The sequence below is a fragment of the Ochlerotatus camptorhynchus genome, unplaced genomic scaffold, assembly GCF_037179485.1.
Source record: "Ochlerotatus camptorhynchus isolate MF236.1 unplaced genomic scaffold, CSIRO-AGI_Acam_v1.1 ptg000119l, whole genome shotgun sequence".
NCBI lineage: Eukaryota > Metazoa > Arthropoda > Insecta > Diptera > Culicidae > Ochlerotatus > Ochlerotatus camptorhynchus.
In genome coordinates, this window is record NW_027040609.1 from 667,560 (window position 1) to 687,917 (window position 20,358).

Sequence of the window (20,358 nt, forward strand, 5' to 3'; positions counted from 1 at the left end):
GCCTTCCTTCAGAAGGGAAGTAAAGCCGTTGGTCTCTGGTTCATGAGTTGATGGGTCGATAGGTAGGGTTCAGGTGTGGGTAGTATTGGTGCTCAGCACGGAAAACAAATCCAAGGAAAAAAACGGAGAGCATTTTGTGAGGTCGTTGGGGGCGTGTGGAATTGGCAGCAAACTGTTCCGCAATTGCATCCTCCCTATACATACGTACACACCCGAAGATCGGAGGCGAATGTCACTTCGACTTGTTTCATCTAGGAACCATTATCTGATGACTGTGTTGGGGAAGCAGCATATGCATGTACGTAATTGGTGGATTTGTTAGTTATTTTGAAGCGTTTGGACAATGCCTGAATTTCACCACTTTTTCAATAGTTTCAATTTGAAAATCGACAGTCAAAAGCATTGTTATCGATGCGTAGAAATGTTTCTGATCAATTGGTGATATTTATTTGAAATTGGTCCAGGGGCAGCGAAGTTATTAATGTTCAAAATGTTTCAGAATTTCAACTGTCGGTTTTCATAAAGTGTACCCCCATCTTCCCGAAAGACGTAGTCTTACGTCAAAGAAAATGAATTGTCTTTGTGATTTTCATAAAGAAAACAGCAAGCATCCTGATAGACTCGTAAGAAAAAAAAAACAAGTTAGATTTCAGTGATAAATGTGGATGGTTTTTTTTTTAAATAAAATATCAAATGTTGTTTTTAATTATATTTTTTAGAAATATCAAAATAATATCCAAATATGAATTCAACCGAAATAAAAACAAGTGCATATCAAAATATGTTATCAACCTGTTTTTCGTGCTGAGCACCAATGCTACCGACGTCAGAGAGGCAGTTCGCACACCTGGACCCTACTTATATCAACTCATGAACCGGGGACCAACGGCTCAGAGATGTTATGCCTTAGAACATCCCGGCGGCGCCGACTGGGATTGAACCAGGCCTGCTGGGGTGAGAGGTTATCACGCTTACCACTACACCACCGGCGCTGCTATTTCAAAAACATAATTTGATATAATTTTGATAGTATTTTGATATCCGATTTTGCTCGGGAGCTACCGTTTCCATTGAAAAACTTAGTGACAAAAATACAAATGGGATCAACTTGTGATGAGCGGCAGAATACCTCTAATAAATTGAAGTATAGTTGCCGCTCAATGCCGATTCTTCAAAATCAAGTCTTTTATTGTAAAATAATGTTTTATTATTTGAATAAAAGTTGGTCCCGGCTCATGTGTTGATCGATTCAATTGGTTCCATGGGTGGAAGTCGCCTCTCTTGCACTCGATTGCCGCCGGTGATTAATCACTAATTAGCAATCGACGTTCTTTGATGATAGACGTTCGATTCTGCGGATTAGAGACCGACGTTAAACAAAGGAAAATATATATTTGAACGACAATAAAACGTAGTACAGATCACGAGCAAGCACTCAAACGTATCGCAGTATTTAAAAGAGCTCGATGTTTTTTTTTCTCCATCCAGCATGAAAAAACTATAATTTTGCATCATTATTTTATTTTATTTCCCCCTCATGATTTACAGAGTCATGAAACATCTGAGTCAGGTGTTGATTTAAAAACTTAGAACCAAACAGCATCCAGTTAATTGAACTACCAGCGATGATGACCTCAGCTACCGTCTTACCAACACTGCACCATACGTTCTGTGTCTTCTCAGTAAATGTATAGCGCCACCGGGTGTTTTTCTGCATTAGTGGTAGTTTGCTGAAATTGAAACTCCTGAAAGAGTTTGCCATACCAGTTGACAGTGATTCCTGGTACCCAGTGGACCAGAGCCGTTACAATTTGCTACAGCAGTTGGAATCTCATAACAAAGGACAGAACAACAATAATGAAGGTCCTTCAAATCATGATAAATGCCACACATGGTCCACCCGGTTCAATCGTTCGTGTAGAAGAACACAAACGAGATGTTCCACGGGCACCGGCTTCTATTTTCCAGCGACAACGTTTCGCCACGAACGAAGGTAAAGTCAGTAATGAACGGGTGGTTTGCAGTGTTTACCGGCACCGAGTGCAAGTAATTGTGTTTCCAGCAAAATGTTGCTCTTACCACCCTTCCCTCCTACGAGTTGAAGTTGCAGTTGCATTTTCCCGTGGCGAGTTGTGTTGACAGTTTATCAACGGAATAAGTTGCAAGCACTGCTGCTGGTGCAGGTTAGCAAGTTGTTGTTATCGCCTTGGTGGTTCTTTTTAATCGAAAACTGTACGCATTGAGAGAAAGCACTTTAGTTCACCTTGAGCCCTATAAGATAAAGAAACGTAAATACAAACAACTGGTGACATTGGTGATGTACTGAAATGGGATTAGTGGGTTTGAATCACACCGGTGCCCTTAGATTGTTTCGCAAATTTTCTCACACACACACGTCCCTTACCGATAATATATTCCCTCTCAGTATCTTCTAACTTTCTCATTAAACAATTAATATTGACTGAAAAGTCGTTAACCGTAATTAAAACACATTGATGATGTTCATATTTTAATACGCAGTAGGATACCCAAACGTTGTCCTTGGATTTGGAATAAAGAAGTAGGAAAAACGCACCAGTGTTGGCCATGTTCCTATTTTGGCCACCTTTTGACGATTTTTTTTTCCTTTGGTTTGTTTTTTCCGTCGATCTTGTTTTCCGTGCTGAGCACCAATGCTACCGACGTGCCAGGAAGGCAGCTCCCACACCTGGACCCTACCTATCGACCCATCAACTCATGAACCGGGGACCAACGGCTTTACTTCCCATCCGAAGGAAGGCGTGATGAGAGATGTTATGCCTCAGAACATCCCGGCGGCGCCGACTGGGATTGAACCCAGGCCTGCTGGGGTGAGAGGTAATCACGCTTACAACTACACCACCGGCGCCGTTCTCCTTTTGACGATATTTACCGTTGTTTACATTTTTGTGATGTTCAGTTGCGTAGTCTTCATCAGTGTCATTCCCACTAAAGACCCCCTTAAGTACTAATCCCCTAGGTAAAAATGTCTTGATCACAGGTATAAAAATGAAACTACAACGTGTAGAATCGGAACCTACCTGATCGGAACCTAACTGATGAAGACTGCACATTGTAGTCGAAATACGTATCTGTCATGGATTCCAAAAGTAATTAAGTGGAATTAAATGGAAGATAACTTATTTTTGCTGTTTTACAGGTCAATTTTACCTCGACCCCTTCCGATTAGAATGAAACACATGTTCACATGTTCACTGTTATCAATGGTTCTATTTTTCTTTTAAATTAACTTTAAAAAAGGGCGTATTAAAAAATTATAACACGAAATCTATTGATTGGATCACAATGACATCTAAAACAAAGTTGTAGGTTATCTACCTATCTTTAAGGAAAAAATAGACACAAACAAAAAAACATAGTAAAATAATGTAAAAACCGTAAAACATCCCCCCCCTCTATCATTATATTTTTTTTATCCATAATACTGAAGAAATGTTATAAAATTTGGAGAAGAGTTTAGGCTGGTAGCTTGCTTAAGAAAACATCTAATTTTTATTTAATTTTTTTTGATAATTTTTAAAGTTTAAAAAATGGCATATTTTGTAAAATAATAATTTATTTGAGTTTTGTGCCTGATTTTCAATAGAAGACTGAAAGACAAAATTATGGATATGATGCGGCTGTCTTTGGCATGGTCAGATCCGAAGATATCACGTCTGGAAGCACATTCCAAATGTTCAACCAGAAATTGATCTTCCGAGGAGGATTTCTCTAACAGCTGGCTTTTTATTATATCGATACTAAAGCGACCGTTGATTGATCCGACGACAATTCAACGGATTCTGATGGAAGCGATGCTGATGACGAAGATGCGGAGTAAAGCGAACTATGGTATTTGATGTTCGATTTAATGCATTTTTTCATAGGTCCGAATGGACCTAAATCGTTGTTTTATTATTGAGGAAATCTTTTAATGATTGTATTAACTTTTATTTGTAGAGAAAATTGCTATAGAAGAAAGCTGGAGTGAAAACACGTTGCAATGATCGTACAGCACAACCATCTAAAGATAAAAAAAAACTTTGACGTTTAACTTTTTGCAGGAAACTTTGCCTCCCTAAACGCTACTGTAAATCTAAACGGGTTTGGATCAAGCAAAATGGCAATACAACTCGGTGAGCAAGTTTTCTTGATAAAAGCCATTTTTTTTATTATGAATTTCATTAAAGCAAAACTACTTTTTCACAAATAGCTCATGAAAATCAAGTTGTGTGCCACCACCATATTACACATAAATTGTTTGTTTTTACAATCTTCGTTTTTCAATGTGTATTTTCTTGGATTTAACTTTATTTTGGTCAATTTAGCAATGATCAGATATTCTAAATATGTTACGCGTATATTCATTTATCGTTTGCTTTAAATTAAAAAACTCAGCTAAACACTTCAAATGATTCGAATTATGGTTATCACGCCAATTAATATTAAAATCACCAGCCAATATATTTAATTTACTAGAATCAAGGAATGTCTCGAGCCAGTTCTCTAAAACTTCAACGAAACGCTGGTTACTAGAACTGGGAGAATGATACAACACACCATAATTACCCATCTTCATGCCACGTACAACTGTAATGCCCAAGAACCAGTTGCCATCAATAACTTCGTTGGTACGAAGGTTGAATTGAACTGATTCTTTGACATAAATAGCAACACCGCCAGTGTGTCTAGAATGTGATAAACAAGCAGCAACAATATATCCCGGAATACTATACTGATCAAAAGCTTTAGTTTCTACAATATGAGCTTCAGATAAGAAAACTAAAAGAGGACGTTTTTTCTCAACAATCTGACGTGATGCTACGTAGTTTGTTGACAACCCCGCAATATTAAAATACAAAAAAAAACGAATTGATTCACATTCCTGCAACTTGGCTGCTATTTATTGAAACGCAAGCTGCTTTTCTTCTGATAAAAAAGTCTATTATAGATCAAACATTCCGAGCTAAATGCGACATGGTTGACGTCCAAGTTCATTTTTCGTTCTTTATTCATTTTCAAACAATTAATACATTTCAATACAGTTGACGTACACTCCGACGTTTTGTGTTGTTGGCTGCACCTAGAGCATCTATCACAATTTTTGCAATCCATGCTCTTGTGTCCAAATTTTCCACATTTGAAGCATCTCAACACATTAATCGTGGGAACTATCGAGCACCGATCAAACCCTACATTTACTTTTTTCGCACATAACAAACATTTATAAGTATCGACATCGACTTCAATTACAACACTAAACTTGCTATAAGTGAAGCGTGGATTTTCAAACATGTTCACTTCTTGTACATTATTAATAGCGATGTCTTCATTTTGACTTTTAAAGTAGTCAATAAAGACATCGGAGGAAAACTGATCGCTCATGCCCACTATTTTCAATCTCGGCACCGAAGTGGGAACAACAGCACTATATTTTTCACCAAGATTGCTTTCAATACCATTTTTCACATCACTTACGTTTGCTCCTGTTGCACACTCAACAATAATAGAGCCATCTTTACCATTCCTAAAATAACTGATTTTGTGTGTTTTTGGATCCAACTGAGTTTTCATAAACTTACGAGTACCTTCGCAAGGTTGTTTGGACTCTTTCGGTTTAATCACAATGACCGGACGAGTCTTACGATTATCTGGTTTGTTACTTTTACTGTTACTGTTACTATTAGTTTTACTTTGACTAGAACGACTATGTCTTTTTACAACATCCGCAAAACTCGCATTTTCTAGAAAAACAACATCATCATCATGATCACTATTACTAATTACTAATTTACGTTTTTGCGTCTGGTATTTTGGTCCGATTCTGACTGAATCGTCCTAGATGAACTGCGCTGATCATTATTTACAGCTTATTGGTTTTCCGCATCAATTTAAAAAAATTGAACTTTTCATAGTATCCAATTTCTCACAAATTAAATTTTCAAGACCATTTACATTTATTCTAAAGTCTGCCATCCCGCTTTTAACCGCGATGTCCACCTGAGCAGCAATGTGATCTCGCATGCCAGTGATCGAGTCCGAGAGTTGAAAAACCTTCTTCATCTCTTCCTCTATCCTTTTGACGCGCGAGATCAGATCATTCTGCTCGTCACAACTCTGATCTGATAGACTACTATCACACTTGAACAGAACATTTGCATTATCTGCTATAAGCCTCACCGCAGTCTTAGTGAGTGCCGCACAAGCGAAATGGAACGTTCCATTGCACGGACCTACACATGTAACTGGGAGCCCACTCATAGCAATAGACTGCTCGCATACATTACACACATCCATTTTACCGAATTAAACGCTTACACTGTTAGCAGCAGACATATACAGGGGAGGAGAACACAAAATAAAATTTTACCGCCACAGCTCTCTATACAGAAGGAATAGCGCGCCGGGGGAAAAATACAAAATTAATCAAAAACTAGTTGTTAGGGAACCTTTCCTCTACTTATCCTGTTAGAAAAACACCACGGGCACGCGTTGGAATAATCCTTTCGCGGCACACGCCACTATTTCACACGAAATTATAAATTTATTTTCACAGCACAACTCAACAAAAACACTACTTTGTACGCCATACTACGATCGGATGTAATTTACAAATCCTTTACTATCTTGATTGATGATCTTTCTTCTAGTGGATTCAGCAAGCGGCTGGCGAAAATGGCTTGAACAAAGTTTTTATGGATGTCAAATTACTTTTATTTTAGCTTAAGGGAGGAAATACAAGTAACACATCTAAGATTTTCGGAATTTTTTTGTGAGCAAATTAAACAACGCAAACGTTTGGGGTTTTTTGCATTAAATTGCTTAAATCTTCCTCTACACAGTGTTGGAAAAGTTCGCGATATTTTACGAAGTTCACCAAGGGAAAAGTTCGCGAGTCATAGTGAGTTTTCGCGAACTTTTCCATCACTGCCTCTACATTAGAGATTTTTTTCATTGGTGTGTGACCTCTGTGGCTCCTTGGGGTCACATCGGAAGGAGGTTGCCTCCGGTGGGGATTGGTAATTGGCGGGCGTTCTAGAGACTTGAAAAATGGACAAAACTTACTTTTATAACAAAAAAAAAAAATTAGAAATATGTATATATCTGAAAAACAAAAAGTTGATTTTTCACTGTTTTTTTCCACTTTAGGCAGACCTGAAAATTATGTATTGTTATTTTTTTCATGATATCAGTGGTTCGCATAGAGTAAAAATCTATTTCTATTAAGATACGCCAGGTTTCAAGTCATTTGAATAAGAACGTTTTGACTTATCTTTCCCGCCAATTTGGAAAACACCGTTTAGAGAAAAACGCGTTTAAAGATAAAAAAAAAGTTACGTGTATTTCCCCCCTTAAATACGGGATCCAAATGGTTCTCAATACGTTCGTCATACAACCTTTTAAAGTTAATCAATCTTGAAGAGCTTCGAAAATATACCCTTCAGAACCTTCTCCAGGATGAACCAACTAGACAGATTCTAGTCGTAATGAAGTTTTGGTGGATGTATCAATGGCAAAGTAGCCTTGAACAGGGTTAACTAATGTTGTTTTATAGAAGTTTCGAACTAATTAACAAAACATTTTAATACTTTGGACGTACAGTTGCACTCGCCAATTAAAACAATTCTTTAATTCGAATCACTGATATCAACAATCTATCATCGCTCTATCTATCTATATCTAAATCACTCACCTTTTACGTGGAATTCCCTACACATACTTAAATGACACCACGTTAATTCTACGTTGATCATGTAACAATGAATAAAATTGTACATCTTAATTTACTTTTCCTGATGTTTTCATGTCTGTTTTCATTCAATGCCTGATATCAGGCATAACATTTGATAAAGACACAAAAGCATTTGTAAACAAACTTTCTAAGGCCCTTTACAAGCGAACCAAAGTACGCCCACGCAAACCAATACCACTTTCGGAAAGGTGATAGTTGCCCCTATCCGATGATGTTGTTCGTTTGCGTGGGCGTACTTTGGTTCACGTGTAAAGGGCCTTAGAAAGTTTGTTTACAAAATGCTTTTGTGCCGTTATCAAATGTTATGCCTGATATAACCGCAACGTTTTCTGTTCCCATAGGAAAGATATTCTTACTTTTCATTTTTAGATTTGCTATATTTGCGTGTAGCAAATGTCATAAGCTACAGACTCACATTGCACGAGACAAACCTCTGTCTGTCCTCTGAGTTCTGCAAAACTTTATGAATTACAAAATCATTGTTTCCGTTCAATGTAAGTAAGTTTGTAGGAATAGCATTAAGAGCAGAATTTTTCAGATAGAAAAACCTAAACTACGAGAAACCATAGCTGCAATAAATCAGTATCAAAAGCTAAACTTCCCAGCTGCATTCGTATGGAAAGCATTCCTGTGCACTAGCTTATTATAATGTTAGCCTGGTTCTGAATGTCAACTTCACGTAACTATTGAAGGTATGCAGAATCCTTCAGAAGCGGATCATGGAAATTAGCTACCTACTTGAGTGGAGAATCACTTTGGACTAGACGCAGAGAATTCCCTTGGTTTCATTTTAGCTTCTTCTTCTGCCAAAGTATGTAAGTTATGACGGAATATAAGTCTACTCCATTCCACCCGTGGAGTGTATCCCTAAGCTGTCGTGCTTTCGTTCTTTACATTCCATTCAGGCGTAGCATCTCACACCTTTTCTGCGAAAGTATCCAATTCCTTTGCCAAAGAACCTAGAGCTCCGCTCTTTCACACACACGCAAGGCACAAGAAAAGATGGAGAGCGCGTTTCATGAAGATATAAATACAATGGAAGCGTGATTTGAATGGAAATTCAATAAAGCTTTTAGATTATGATAGATTGTAGGATGGGGAGGAAAAACTTTGCACAAACTAAATCGTAAACCTTGAGCTTCCTGTTCCATCGATGGAGATAGATTTGCTACAGGAGAGCCGTAAGAGCATGTCTTTTCATACCTCCGACGAAAAGAAAGTCACAGTCGAGATCGGGATTCGGAACAAGTTCGAATAAGGTGCTCGTCTTTGGCTACCAAAAATAGTGGTGAAGGAGTGCCATTTTTTACGCCACTCAGTACCGGTTGCTTGAATCAGGCGACGGATTGAGAAAGAAAGCAAAAGCAATCAAAAGCACGGTCGGATAAAATCCACTCCACGTCCTTTTCAGACTGTCTTTCACCGGGACGATCTATACGTAGACTATCCATCGTAAAACTTACTTCACATGCCACGGTGCGATTCTCAATTTTTCTGCAGCTCCAAGCGTTCCCCGCTTCACCAACGAAACGGCATTGGAGTATTTGTTTGCAACGATGTATGTATATATTACTTACGAGGTGACAGGAAGCGTGACAGTCGCAATGAAAGCAGTGGTACTGGGGTGTGACAGGAGGACGAAACTGCTTCCCCAAATGGCTCCATGGGACAAGAGCACACTCACACGGTCGTTGATTCAATAGATGCGGAAAGATGTCGAAATTTGAAATGAAAATATTGTAACATACATATTTTCAATCCTAAGCAAGTAGGTACCAACCATGTAATGCCCGAGCTAGAAAGGCAGACGAAATCGGTTATGGTAACGATGTTCAATACAAATATTTTCTTCCCCATTTTGGATGCTGGAAAATACTGATCACTTGATTTCCTTCGTGAAAGGGGATTTATTGTCGACAAAATCGAAACATGCTCGCCGTACATCTTCACTTTGCGCATACAAATTTGAAGTAAAATGAGAATCCAAACTAAGTCTCGATTGAATGTGCATTGATGGAAGAATAGAAGCCAACTGTAGGGTACTGTCAGGTCGTTCGTAGATATGTATATGAGTTGTGCTTTTCCGCAGAGGTTTGAGTAGAAGTTTATATTAATAGAATGACGTGCAATCAGTTCCGAATTTCTGAAAGCTGTATAAGTCTGAAGTGACACTAGTCAAGATATTGAATGACTATTTACCAGTTTAAACAATTCCAGCAATCAACACTCTATTTATCTGTGTAATTCATATTCACAGCAATGAAATTGATACCAAACCTTACCTTGTGCCTATAAGTTAACATATCATTCAACGACCTGTACCGAACGGCAAAAATATATAGGGGTCATCCAAAAATTATGTAAGGGATAAGAAAGGAGGAGGGGTCTCCACATTCCGAACAGTTTCTTAAAAATGGATGAGGATGAGTTGACATTCTCTTACATAAGGTATAATAACAAACAAACAGACATAATACTGGTATGTTTTTTTTTTTATCAAACACGCATTTAACGATCAATTTAAATTTTTCTTAGTTAGTAGTACACTCATAAAATAAATCATATTACCAGTGGAAGCTATCGATATGAATTTCACATAACTTTCATTTAATCCCATAATTGGAAATTGCACCACAAATTCACATGAATCTGATTTGTCCAATAAAATTTTGATATTGAAAAAATATTATGTGCGTTCCTAATAGAAACTATGTGAATACTTTTTTCAGTATGCAGCCTTTTGTTGCGTGCATCATCAATTATCTTTCACGGTTTATGCAACCGACTGAAAAGTGAATTGAATTCGACTTAATTTTGACAAAAGCGGATTTTCTCAGAAAATGAGTATTGTCCGAGCATTTTTATGAAAAACTTCTCGAATATGACGAAAATCGAAGACAAATTTCCTCTGTCTAGGAGTATGCAAGTTGCCTGAGTAAAACTTCTCTCAATTTTCCTCATTTTCAAGAAGTTTTTCCAGGAAAATCTTTGAAAATTCAACTAACTTTTGTGAAAACCAACATTTGGCAAAATTGAGTCACTTTTGAATTGGTTTCATCGTCCGTGCGTTTGATGTTTACACGCTATAGCCATAGAGCGTACTACCTATGACAGATGAAGGTAATGTTTTAGTGACGATGTTTTATTGTGAAGGCGACCTGCAGACTACGAGGCTGGTGACGTGTGGCCATAGCTTGAGTGGAATGGAGACGACTTCTTTGGACAGCAGAGGACCTCAAGGCCTTAGCCTGATTGGTAAGGTGAAAAGTGACAGCGAGTCACTTCACCATACGTGCCACGCAGAATAGGTCAGAATGTTACGCAACGTAAGCCCGGTAACTGGTACCAAGGGATTTCAAGAAAATAAATGAAAAAAGATCATACAATCATAATTTATTAAAAAGAGTTTTCGCATGCATAAGATTACTTCTTTAAATTTGTTTCCCACAAAAGTCACGAATAACCTACAGATGTTCAAACGACTATAACAAAGAAAATTTATATTTTTTGAATCTCCTGAATATCCTATTATTTTGATTATTTAATTTTAAAACCTGTGAAGCAAAATCAACGCGACATCTCTAATATGAGAATAATGGTCACGCAAGTTCAGTAAAGTACAAGCAGTGCTGTCATGGTAAATTTAGAGCTGGTTACAATGATGTTGCAAATCCATGTGCCCCCTTAAGGTTCAATTTACTTTGATGCATTTTTTAAAAATTCAAAAGCAGTTTTTTTCGACGCATTATTTTAGATTGCAAAAAGCTTACGTCATTTTGTGTAAAATATCAAAAGGAATCGAATAGTGCGAGCTTTTTGCAATCTGAAATAATGCGTCGGAAAAAACTGCTTTTGAAATTTTCCAAAAAGCATCAAAGTAAATTGAAACTTAAGGAGCGTCCATAATCGAAATTAAGGGAAGTACACACAGAACTAGAGTACTGGTAAAATGTGTCTGCAATCAGTGCAATCAGCAAATTGTATACTACTAATTTTGTTGATATTGGATTTTCAGTTTAACGGTGGATGCATACGCTACGACGCCCCAGTTTTTTGACTTTAACTTTTTTCATAGAATATAAATTTGTAGCATCTTCTGTTCTGCGCAAAAAGTTTAACAATCTCGCTAAGACTGAACGTCTCGTTAATAAAGGGAAAAAAATAAATAAATAACAATCTACTAACACTAGCCTTGAAGAAGATCCCAACTGGATCAAAATCCAAACAGAATTAATAATTTTTCAAGATCTTTGAAAGTCTAATCATCTCTGAAGTCATTATTACTGCCCGAAAGATCTCCTAACTGCAACTAATTTCTCTAGACTTCCCTGAATTTCTTAGAATATTTTTTTAAGTTCTCGTTATTTTCCTGAATTTTATTGAACAATCCAGAAATTCTTTATATTTTCTAACGTTTTCGAATCTGTTCCATGACCATCCCTTAAAATCTCCTTACTTATCTGAACTTCTCTGGACGTACCAGAAGTTTTCATTCCTCCATGACAATGTTCCTTAAATTATTAAGAAGCTCTCTGAAGGTCCTTATCGTTTCCTTGTTATTGATGGGATTTCCCTGAAATTTTTGAAACATTCCTGAAACATTTTCAAATTATTTAAAATTTCTGGAAAATTCTTGAAAGTTCCAGCAATTAAAGGGTGATACGGTCAAAATTTGGTCAATATCAACTTGACGTATTTCTTTCAATTTTGCATTTAAAAACCTGAACACCCCTCATTTTGAAGGTGTGTGTGTGTGTAGAATGTTGCTCCTATTTTGATTTTGGAATTCACTCTTCAGTTGTCAAAATGCCGTCCAAGCAAGAAGAGCAGCGTGTCAAAATTTTGCTCGCGCATCGCGAAAATCCGAGCTACTCGCACGCAAAGTTGGCAAAATCGCTAAAAGTTGCCAAATCAACCGTTACAAATGTAATTAAAGTGTTTGGGGAACGTTTGTCGACAGCCAGGAAGTCTGAATCGGGGGGAAATCGAAAACCGGAAGCCGCTGAGACGACAAAGAGAGTTGCCGGTAGTTTCAAGCGAAACCCTAACCTCTCTCTCCGAGATGCCGCAAATAAGCTGGGTGTATCGTCTACAACCGTGCATCGAGCCAAAAAACGAGCCGGACTATCGACTTACAAGAAGGTAGTGACTCCAAATCGCGATGATAAACAAAATACGACGGCCAAAGCGCGATCCCGGAGGCTGTACACGACGATGCTGACAAAGTTTGACTGCGTGGTAATGGACGACGAAACCTACGTCAAAGCCGACTACAAGCAGCTTCCGGGACAGGAGTTTTATACGGCAAAAGGAAGGGGAAAGGTAGCAGATGTTTTCAAGCACATGAAACTGTCAAAGTTCGCAAAGAAATATCTGGTTTGGCAAGCCATCTGTACCTGTGGCTTGAAAAGCAGCATTTTCATAGCTTCCGGGACTGTCAACCAAGAAATTTACGTGAAAGAGTGTTTGAATAAACGTCTGCTGCCTTTCCTGAAGAAACACGGTTGTTCCGTACTGTTTTGGCCGGATTTGGCATCTTGCCATTACGGTAAAAAGGCCATGGAGTGGTACGCCGCCAACAACGTGCAGGTGGTTCCCAAGGACAAGAACCCTCCCAACACGCCAGAGCTCCGCCCAATTGAGAAATACTGGGCTATTGTCAAGCGGAACCTAAAGAAGACCAAAAAAACTGCTAAGGGCGAGCAGCAGTTCAAGGCTTTCTGCGGCGAAGAAGGTGGACAAGGTGGCTGTACAAAATCTGATGGCAGGGGTCAAGCGTAAGGCCCGGCAATTCGGATTTGGAAAAGCGGAAGCCTAACTGAATATTTTTCCTGAATTTTATACTAATTGAACTTGAAAAAGAAATTTAATTTGATTTTTTAAATAAACGATTTCACCGATTTACACGCGTTTTCCCTTGACCAAATTTTGACCGTATCACCCTTTAATTGAATAAACTGCTTTGAAGATCTATGATCAAACTCTAAACATTCTAAACATTCAGCTACATATGTATGCCCCTGAGAGGTCTCTTCGTCAAAGCGACTTTCTGTTTTTGGAACCACTGCACCGAAATTATACACGACACGAGCCAATCCGTGCATTCAGCCGACAATTCAACAACTTCTTCTATATGTTCGACTTCAATGTATCAACTGACGTGTTTCGTCATCGGTTACTTGGCATTTTCCGTACCCTTTGATTGCAACTATTTAGTTTAAGTTTTATTCATTAAGACAACATTTGACAGTTGAGTTTTTCAATATACAAATAAACAAATAAAAAAATTCCAAAAAATAATGAAAATGCCTAAAAAAAATCTCTAAAGTTGTCAAGACTTCTCTGAAGATCTGAGAACTTTGCTTAAGTATCTGATCGTCTCTGATGTTTTTGAAGCTACATTGAAGTTTGTGCAGTTCTCATAAAGTTCTACACCTTAAGATGTTCCCTGAAAATGTCTGGACTTCTGTTATGTTTTCAAAGCATGTATGAAGTTTTGTAAATTTCTCAGGAGCTCTATGAACTTAAGTTTCTCAAATTTTCCCTAGAATTCATGGAGTTCTCGTGAATTTAAAGAAATTTTTCACGGATCTTTAAACTCTCCCAAAATTCTGGACTTTCCTGAAGTTATTGAAACTGCCCTTAAGATCGTTGAGTTTGTCAGATGATCTCATTCATTTATTTAGGAACTTCTTGAGTTTGCCAAAAAATGTATAATTTTATGAAATTTCACGCTGTCTTAAAATTCTCGAAGTATATATGAAGCTCTCGGAATTTTCCTGAAGTTCCCGCAATTTTCATGTTATTCATGGTTTTTTTTTGTTATTTGTTCTCAGAACAGACACAAAGTTCACGTTCCAGTAGTTTTGCTAAATTTAATGGAACCGTTCATAAAAGTTTCGAGAAATTTATGGAAAAGCCCTCGGACTGTTGGCAGTTAATAAAGGATCTTAAAATTTTCCCTAAGTTCTGGACTTATTAAGTTCTCAGAGCTATTCTGAAGTGATCAAAAGTTCCTTGAAATTCTTGGAATTATCATGAAATTGTCAAAACTATGTTTCTTGCAATTTTTCTGATGTTAAGAAGAAGCTTAAAAACCCGAAAAGAAACTAAATTTTGACTTTTCGGAAGAGAAGAAATTTTTCTTTTTCTTTGTATTAAAGTAAAATAAAAATCTATGTCATCATGGCACGTATTTGGACTCAAAATTCAAAAAATATGTAAACATGTGATTGTTTTAGGAACCCATTCTAGAAAATCCAAGAAAAATCAGTTTTTTAAATTCCTGAGAAAATTAACATGCACATTTTCTATCTCATATTGGAAAAAAATTGGAATCTTATCCAAATCAAAAGGCCAATTCTCTCATCGGAATATCGGAAAGCAACTCGGAATCGTGCAGTCAACGGTGAGTCGTGTGATTAAACGTTAGTACGAAACTCTGCTTCGGTCAGGGATGTGGCCAAAAGTTTAATCTATCCAAGTCTTTCGTTCAGGGAGCCAAAGACCGGGAGGGACTGTATACGTACAAAGTGCAGAATGCTTCAAATCGTGACAAACGGCAAAATACGGTGGGAAAGTCACGAGCCCGGAAACTGCACACCCAGATGCTGACGAAGCCTCATTGTCTCATTATGGGATCAAGGCGGACTTCCGGGGCTACCGCCCAGCACAAGTTTGATGATGTTGATGGAAATAAGGAAGCAGAAACTTTCAAAGTTTGCCAAGAAATAAATGGTTTGGCAAGCGATCTGCTCATGTGGCAAACGGAGTGCGCTGTTCGTGACTACCGGTACTGTAAACGGAGAGATCTACCTCAAGGAGTGTCTACAGAAGCGTCTGCTTCCTCTGTTAAAGTAACACGAAAGTTCTACAATCTTCTGGCCGGATCATGTTTCGTGCCACTATTCAAACGTTGTCATGGAGCGGGACGAAACCAACGGGCTGACAGCTTCGTACCCAAGGACATGACCCCCCCCCCCCCCCTCAACGCACCGGAACCACCCATCGAAAAATACTGCGCTATTATGAAGCAAGCACTATGGAAGCATTTTGAGCGCCAAAGTGATTGGAGTCGGATGTAGTATAGCGATCAGTTGATGAAATTATTTTACCGAAGAAAGCTTATAAATTTGCGAGCTTTTATTTTTTTTTTGATAAAAATTATCCATGATGCAGATATTTTTCAGGGCTTTTCATTTTGATTTTCATTTCTGGTGAAAATATTCATGAGATTTTTGACTCAATTGTATTTTTTTTATGAATATCTGGCAAAATCATAAGTAACTTTCAAGTATTAATTTTGACTGTGCGATGCTTGCTTCAAAAGTTGTGATTTTTTGAAATTGGTGGTGTCCGAGAATATCGAAAAACTTTTACTTTAGTTTTCCTGGAAAGTCGACAACCCTGACTTTTTTTTTTGTTGGTCATATATCTCCATGAGCTCTACCTATGGGCACAATTTCATTGAAATCGGAGACCCTTCGGCCCAACTTGTCCGAAAATAATATTAAAAATACCCAGGAGACAGTTACCTAACATCAATATTATCAAATTCTGTCAGGCAAACGCTCCTCTGTCATTTCGTAAAATTGTCTTTTAAATTTTGAGCGGTTTTTATGAGTTTTAACTTGCACGCTATTTAAAGACTACCAACATTTGGGAAGAATCCACCCAGACAGGCCAAAACTGAACCTACCCAAAAACAGGTAAGCTAAGATGGGAAGGACAAGTCGACAAATGAACAACAACGATCGGATTCAGGTCGATGTTTTCCATTTGTCAACTTGTCACTCCCAACTTAGTTTACCCATTTTTCGGTTGGTCCAGTTTTGACCGATGTGGGTGGATTCTACCCAAATGTGGGTAGTTTTGAAATAGCGTGTGGTTTGGCGTTGTGAGTATGAGTGCGTGAAAATGCTTGAGAATCTCAAGCGTGAGCTTTGGTTTGTAGATTCGCACGCAAGTTTATTCTATTAGGAGAACTCAATCAATGAGATTTGAGAGTGATTTTCCGATCTTTGAAGAAAGTCCAAGGCTATATCAATTACATACTAATTGAAATACACAGATCTCAACAACACATTCTTGAAAAAACTCCCAAACAAAACTTTGTGATGTAATTGGTTTGCGTTGATCGGAAACAAAGTTAGTGCCGGCCGATATGTAATCGTCATCGTAGCCAGTCATAGAAACGAACTTTCCGAAATGTGTAACCAATCAATAAATTATGAACATGTCATGTCCCACTCCAGCCGGCCACTCACTCGTTGTCGGAATTGGTGGCGCAATTCCCCCTAGGCCAGAAATTGACAATGCCAACGATACGTTAGCGAAACACCTTAGCCGAATTACATTTTGCCAAGTTCTTATACCAGTCAGCTAAAATGCTTTTGATACACTTCCTACGACGGCACCACCACCGGTAAAGTGTACCAATATAGGACGTGACAGGAAAATAAAAACCCACAGCCATAAGACAGTTCCACCCACCGATGGAATAAGTAACTAAGTGGCAACAGAACAGGAAGAAAAAAGCGACAAAGGGAATAAAGTTTGGTCGATCACAAACAGCTCGGATGGCGCCATCAACTTACCGTACAGTCTCATCGTACCGTCGGCCCTTCCCAGCGAGTTGGTACTAACGCAATGATAGGTGCCGACGTCATTTGGTGAAAAAAACCGCACCACTAGGCGCATATTTGTCCGGAATCCGTGTCGCTCTTCAGTGATTCCGTATTTCGGCCTAGAATGAGTGGTGATAAAAAAAAAGTAAAGGTTACATCAGTCGAAGAATCAAATCGATCGTATCGGCATAAAAGGGGGAAAACTCTTCCGCCGCACCAACTGGATGAATCGTTTGACCTTACCCATCGAGCAGCATTTCCGGTCTCGACTGACCCGCTTCGTAATTGCCATTAGTGATGCCGGCAAAGTTGGTGGGCAGTACGCGTCCACCTTTCAACCAGTAGGACACCGGCATGGGCGATGCTTCCACGGAGCACTCCAATTGCACGTCCGATCCCAAAGGGGCACCCAGGAGCTGACTTGTTGGACGCGCAGATGGCGCAACTGGTAGGAGAAGGAAGAACCGTGAAACATGGAAAACATTCATTATTAAAACCCGAGTGCATGTGCTTGTATCGGTACACGGCTCATGGTTGGCACGGGGGAGGCTAAATCAAATCTCCCACCATTCGTTGACGGTGGAACCTCACTAGGTTAATAATGGACGCAATGGTCCCCCAACAAAAAATAACCTCACTAGGTTCGAACAAGGTTGGATCAGTGTGGCTGATGCAAACTTATGTAAAAGCTACACCTACCACTCTTAGAATACTGTAATGGATTCCTTTTTTTGATGGTAAATGACACCCCAAAAAAATGCGTTTTAGTCAAGGCACTGAAATATTCAACTTATAGGTCAAATGATACCTGCAATCCAAATTTAATCATACCACTCTCACGATAAATTTTGAAGCTGTTTGATGAATCTGAGTAGCTTTACTGTCTGAAAAACAATTTAATTTTGAATTAGTCCCTCTTATAAATGAACTATGCGGTTTGTGTTAGTTTTGAGAACTCAACATTTTGCGAAGAATCACACTATACGTTCCCTTTACTCTTGGTTTTCCGATTTAACGCACATTTTACTTTTAGTAATCACATCACAAATGATAAAAATACCACTTCTAGGTACAAATGTCTCTGGGGAATGATGCATGCATGCAAACTGAATAATATACAGGGTGTTTGGTTCCGGGTTTTACATATTTTCAGGGTAGATAGGGCTCCTAAAGTTATGAAAAAATCCCCATGAAACATAGGGTCGGAAATGACTGCTAAGTGAGTTATTCAACATTTTATGTTTTTTTGTATTGCCAACTTTGGTTAGCTATATTTTTTTAATCTTAATGTGGTTTTCTGATTTCAACATACCAAATGAATGATTAAAGTCTTAGCTATCAATGCTTTCTAGAAAAGAACTCGATTTAAGTTAATTATCATACATTAAAATTGAAAAGTATTTTGAAAGTACCGAAAAAACTGGTGAAATTTCATACATTTTAGTGTTTTTAAGTTGAATATTTTCATTTCTGTTTATTTAGTTGTTCTACAAAACATTCTCCATGCAGTTCCCTAGATTTGTGTCTTTGGTAGTAACCTTGTAGGCTTTATGGTTTCTTCGTAATTATTGATTTAAAACAGCCATAAAAACTTGTGACGTTTTCATAAAATGCGCTATAGTCACCCTATTCGTTCGTACGTTCGGCTGTTGCAGTGGACTACGCACATGAAAATTTGTTAGAATGTTATTGTAAATGTTTAGCTACATTCTTAACTTTTGATTACCGCACATCTCCTGCGCCGAAAGAAAACATAACTGCGGAGATGTTTCGCGGTATCGAATATTGCTCAGTCTCAGCAGAAAACACAACGAGAGACACCGAATCGGCGAGTTCTGAGAGCGGAAGGGAGAGAAGTAGGTAGTGGTAATAAGTCGATGTACTTTTTATTTCATAGCACTCGCAGCTCAGCTGCGGTGCTGTTTCGATGGAGGAGCATGCAACTCCGCTGCTTCTGCATACACACTTAGATTTTTTTAAAGGAGTTAGTATTTTTACTGGATTTTTGGATTACTGACTCGGTTAAATTCAAACGACTGTTATTCGTAAAGATTGGATAAAATCGATTTTTTTTATTTTTCATCATTACACGGGGTTAACAGAAGTTAGTCTGTAAATTTTGGTAACACATTTCTCAACTTTGAATTTTTCACAGATTTTTTTAAATTTTACCGAAGATTTCCGCAATTCAAAAACTCGGTAAAAATTACTGACTTGATAAGTGCGTACTGATGTATGGTTGGTGAAGAGGCTAGTATGTGGAGGGTATTCTCGGGCTAGTGAATGCCACCCATCCCCACTTATAATTCAGTAATAAACTATTTATTCATTTCTGTTTGATATGTTTACAAAGTTTGACAAACAGAAATGAGCATTGCAGTGTAGTTACCAATTTTCCAAGTCATAGACTTCAGATAACTGTTCAAAGTCCCAGATTTTTTATAACGGAATCATGAACAAAAAAACAAAGACCACTATGACAAACGTGATCGGTCTGAAGGGATCTTTACATAGAAATTGTTTTAAGGTGATATGATTCAGAACCTCGGGCTCTGGTTTCACTTCGCTTTTTCCAGGAGTCCATTATCTGCTACCGGAAAACATGCAATAACAAAACTGTGATGACAATTTAGTGCCTAAAATCACAAAAGTGCTCGAGATCAACTCCCTAGAAAACTCGAAGTTTACGATTCCGTTATAAATAATCTGGGACTTTGAACAGTTATCTGAAGTCTTTGACTTGGAAAATTGGTAACTACACTGCAATGCTCATTTCTGTTTGTCAAACTTTGTAAACATTTCAAACAGAAATGAATAAATTGTGTATTACTGAATTATAAGTGGGGATGGGTGGCATTCACTAGCCCGAGAATACCCTCCACATACTAGCCTCTTCACCAACCATACATCAGTACGCACTTATCAAGTCAGTAATTTTTACCGAGTTTTTGAATTGCGGAA

General features: G+C 38.1%; 1 protein-coding gene across 1 annotated transcript in view; it reads right to left on the reverse strand.

Annotated features, from left to right (window-relative positions):
* The window catches only part of LOC135699843 (uncharacterized), a gene marked incomplete at its 5' end in the record, with an annotated part of 36,858 nt that extends 19,016 nt beyond the window's left edge, over positions 1-17,842 (reverse strand). Inside the window, 2 exons of the mRNA XM_065220197.1 lie at positions 17,368-17,516; positions 17,641-17,842. Coding sequence (XP_065076269.1) covers positions 17,368-17,516; positions 17,641-17,842 — 351 coding nt within the window. The remainder of the gene's footprint in view (positions 1-17,367; positions 17,517-17,640) is intronic.
* Between the last annotated feature and the right edge of the window lie 2,516 nt (positions 17,843-20,358).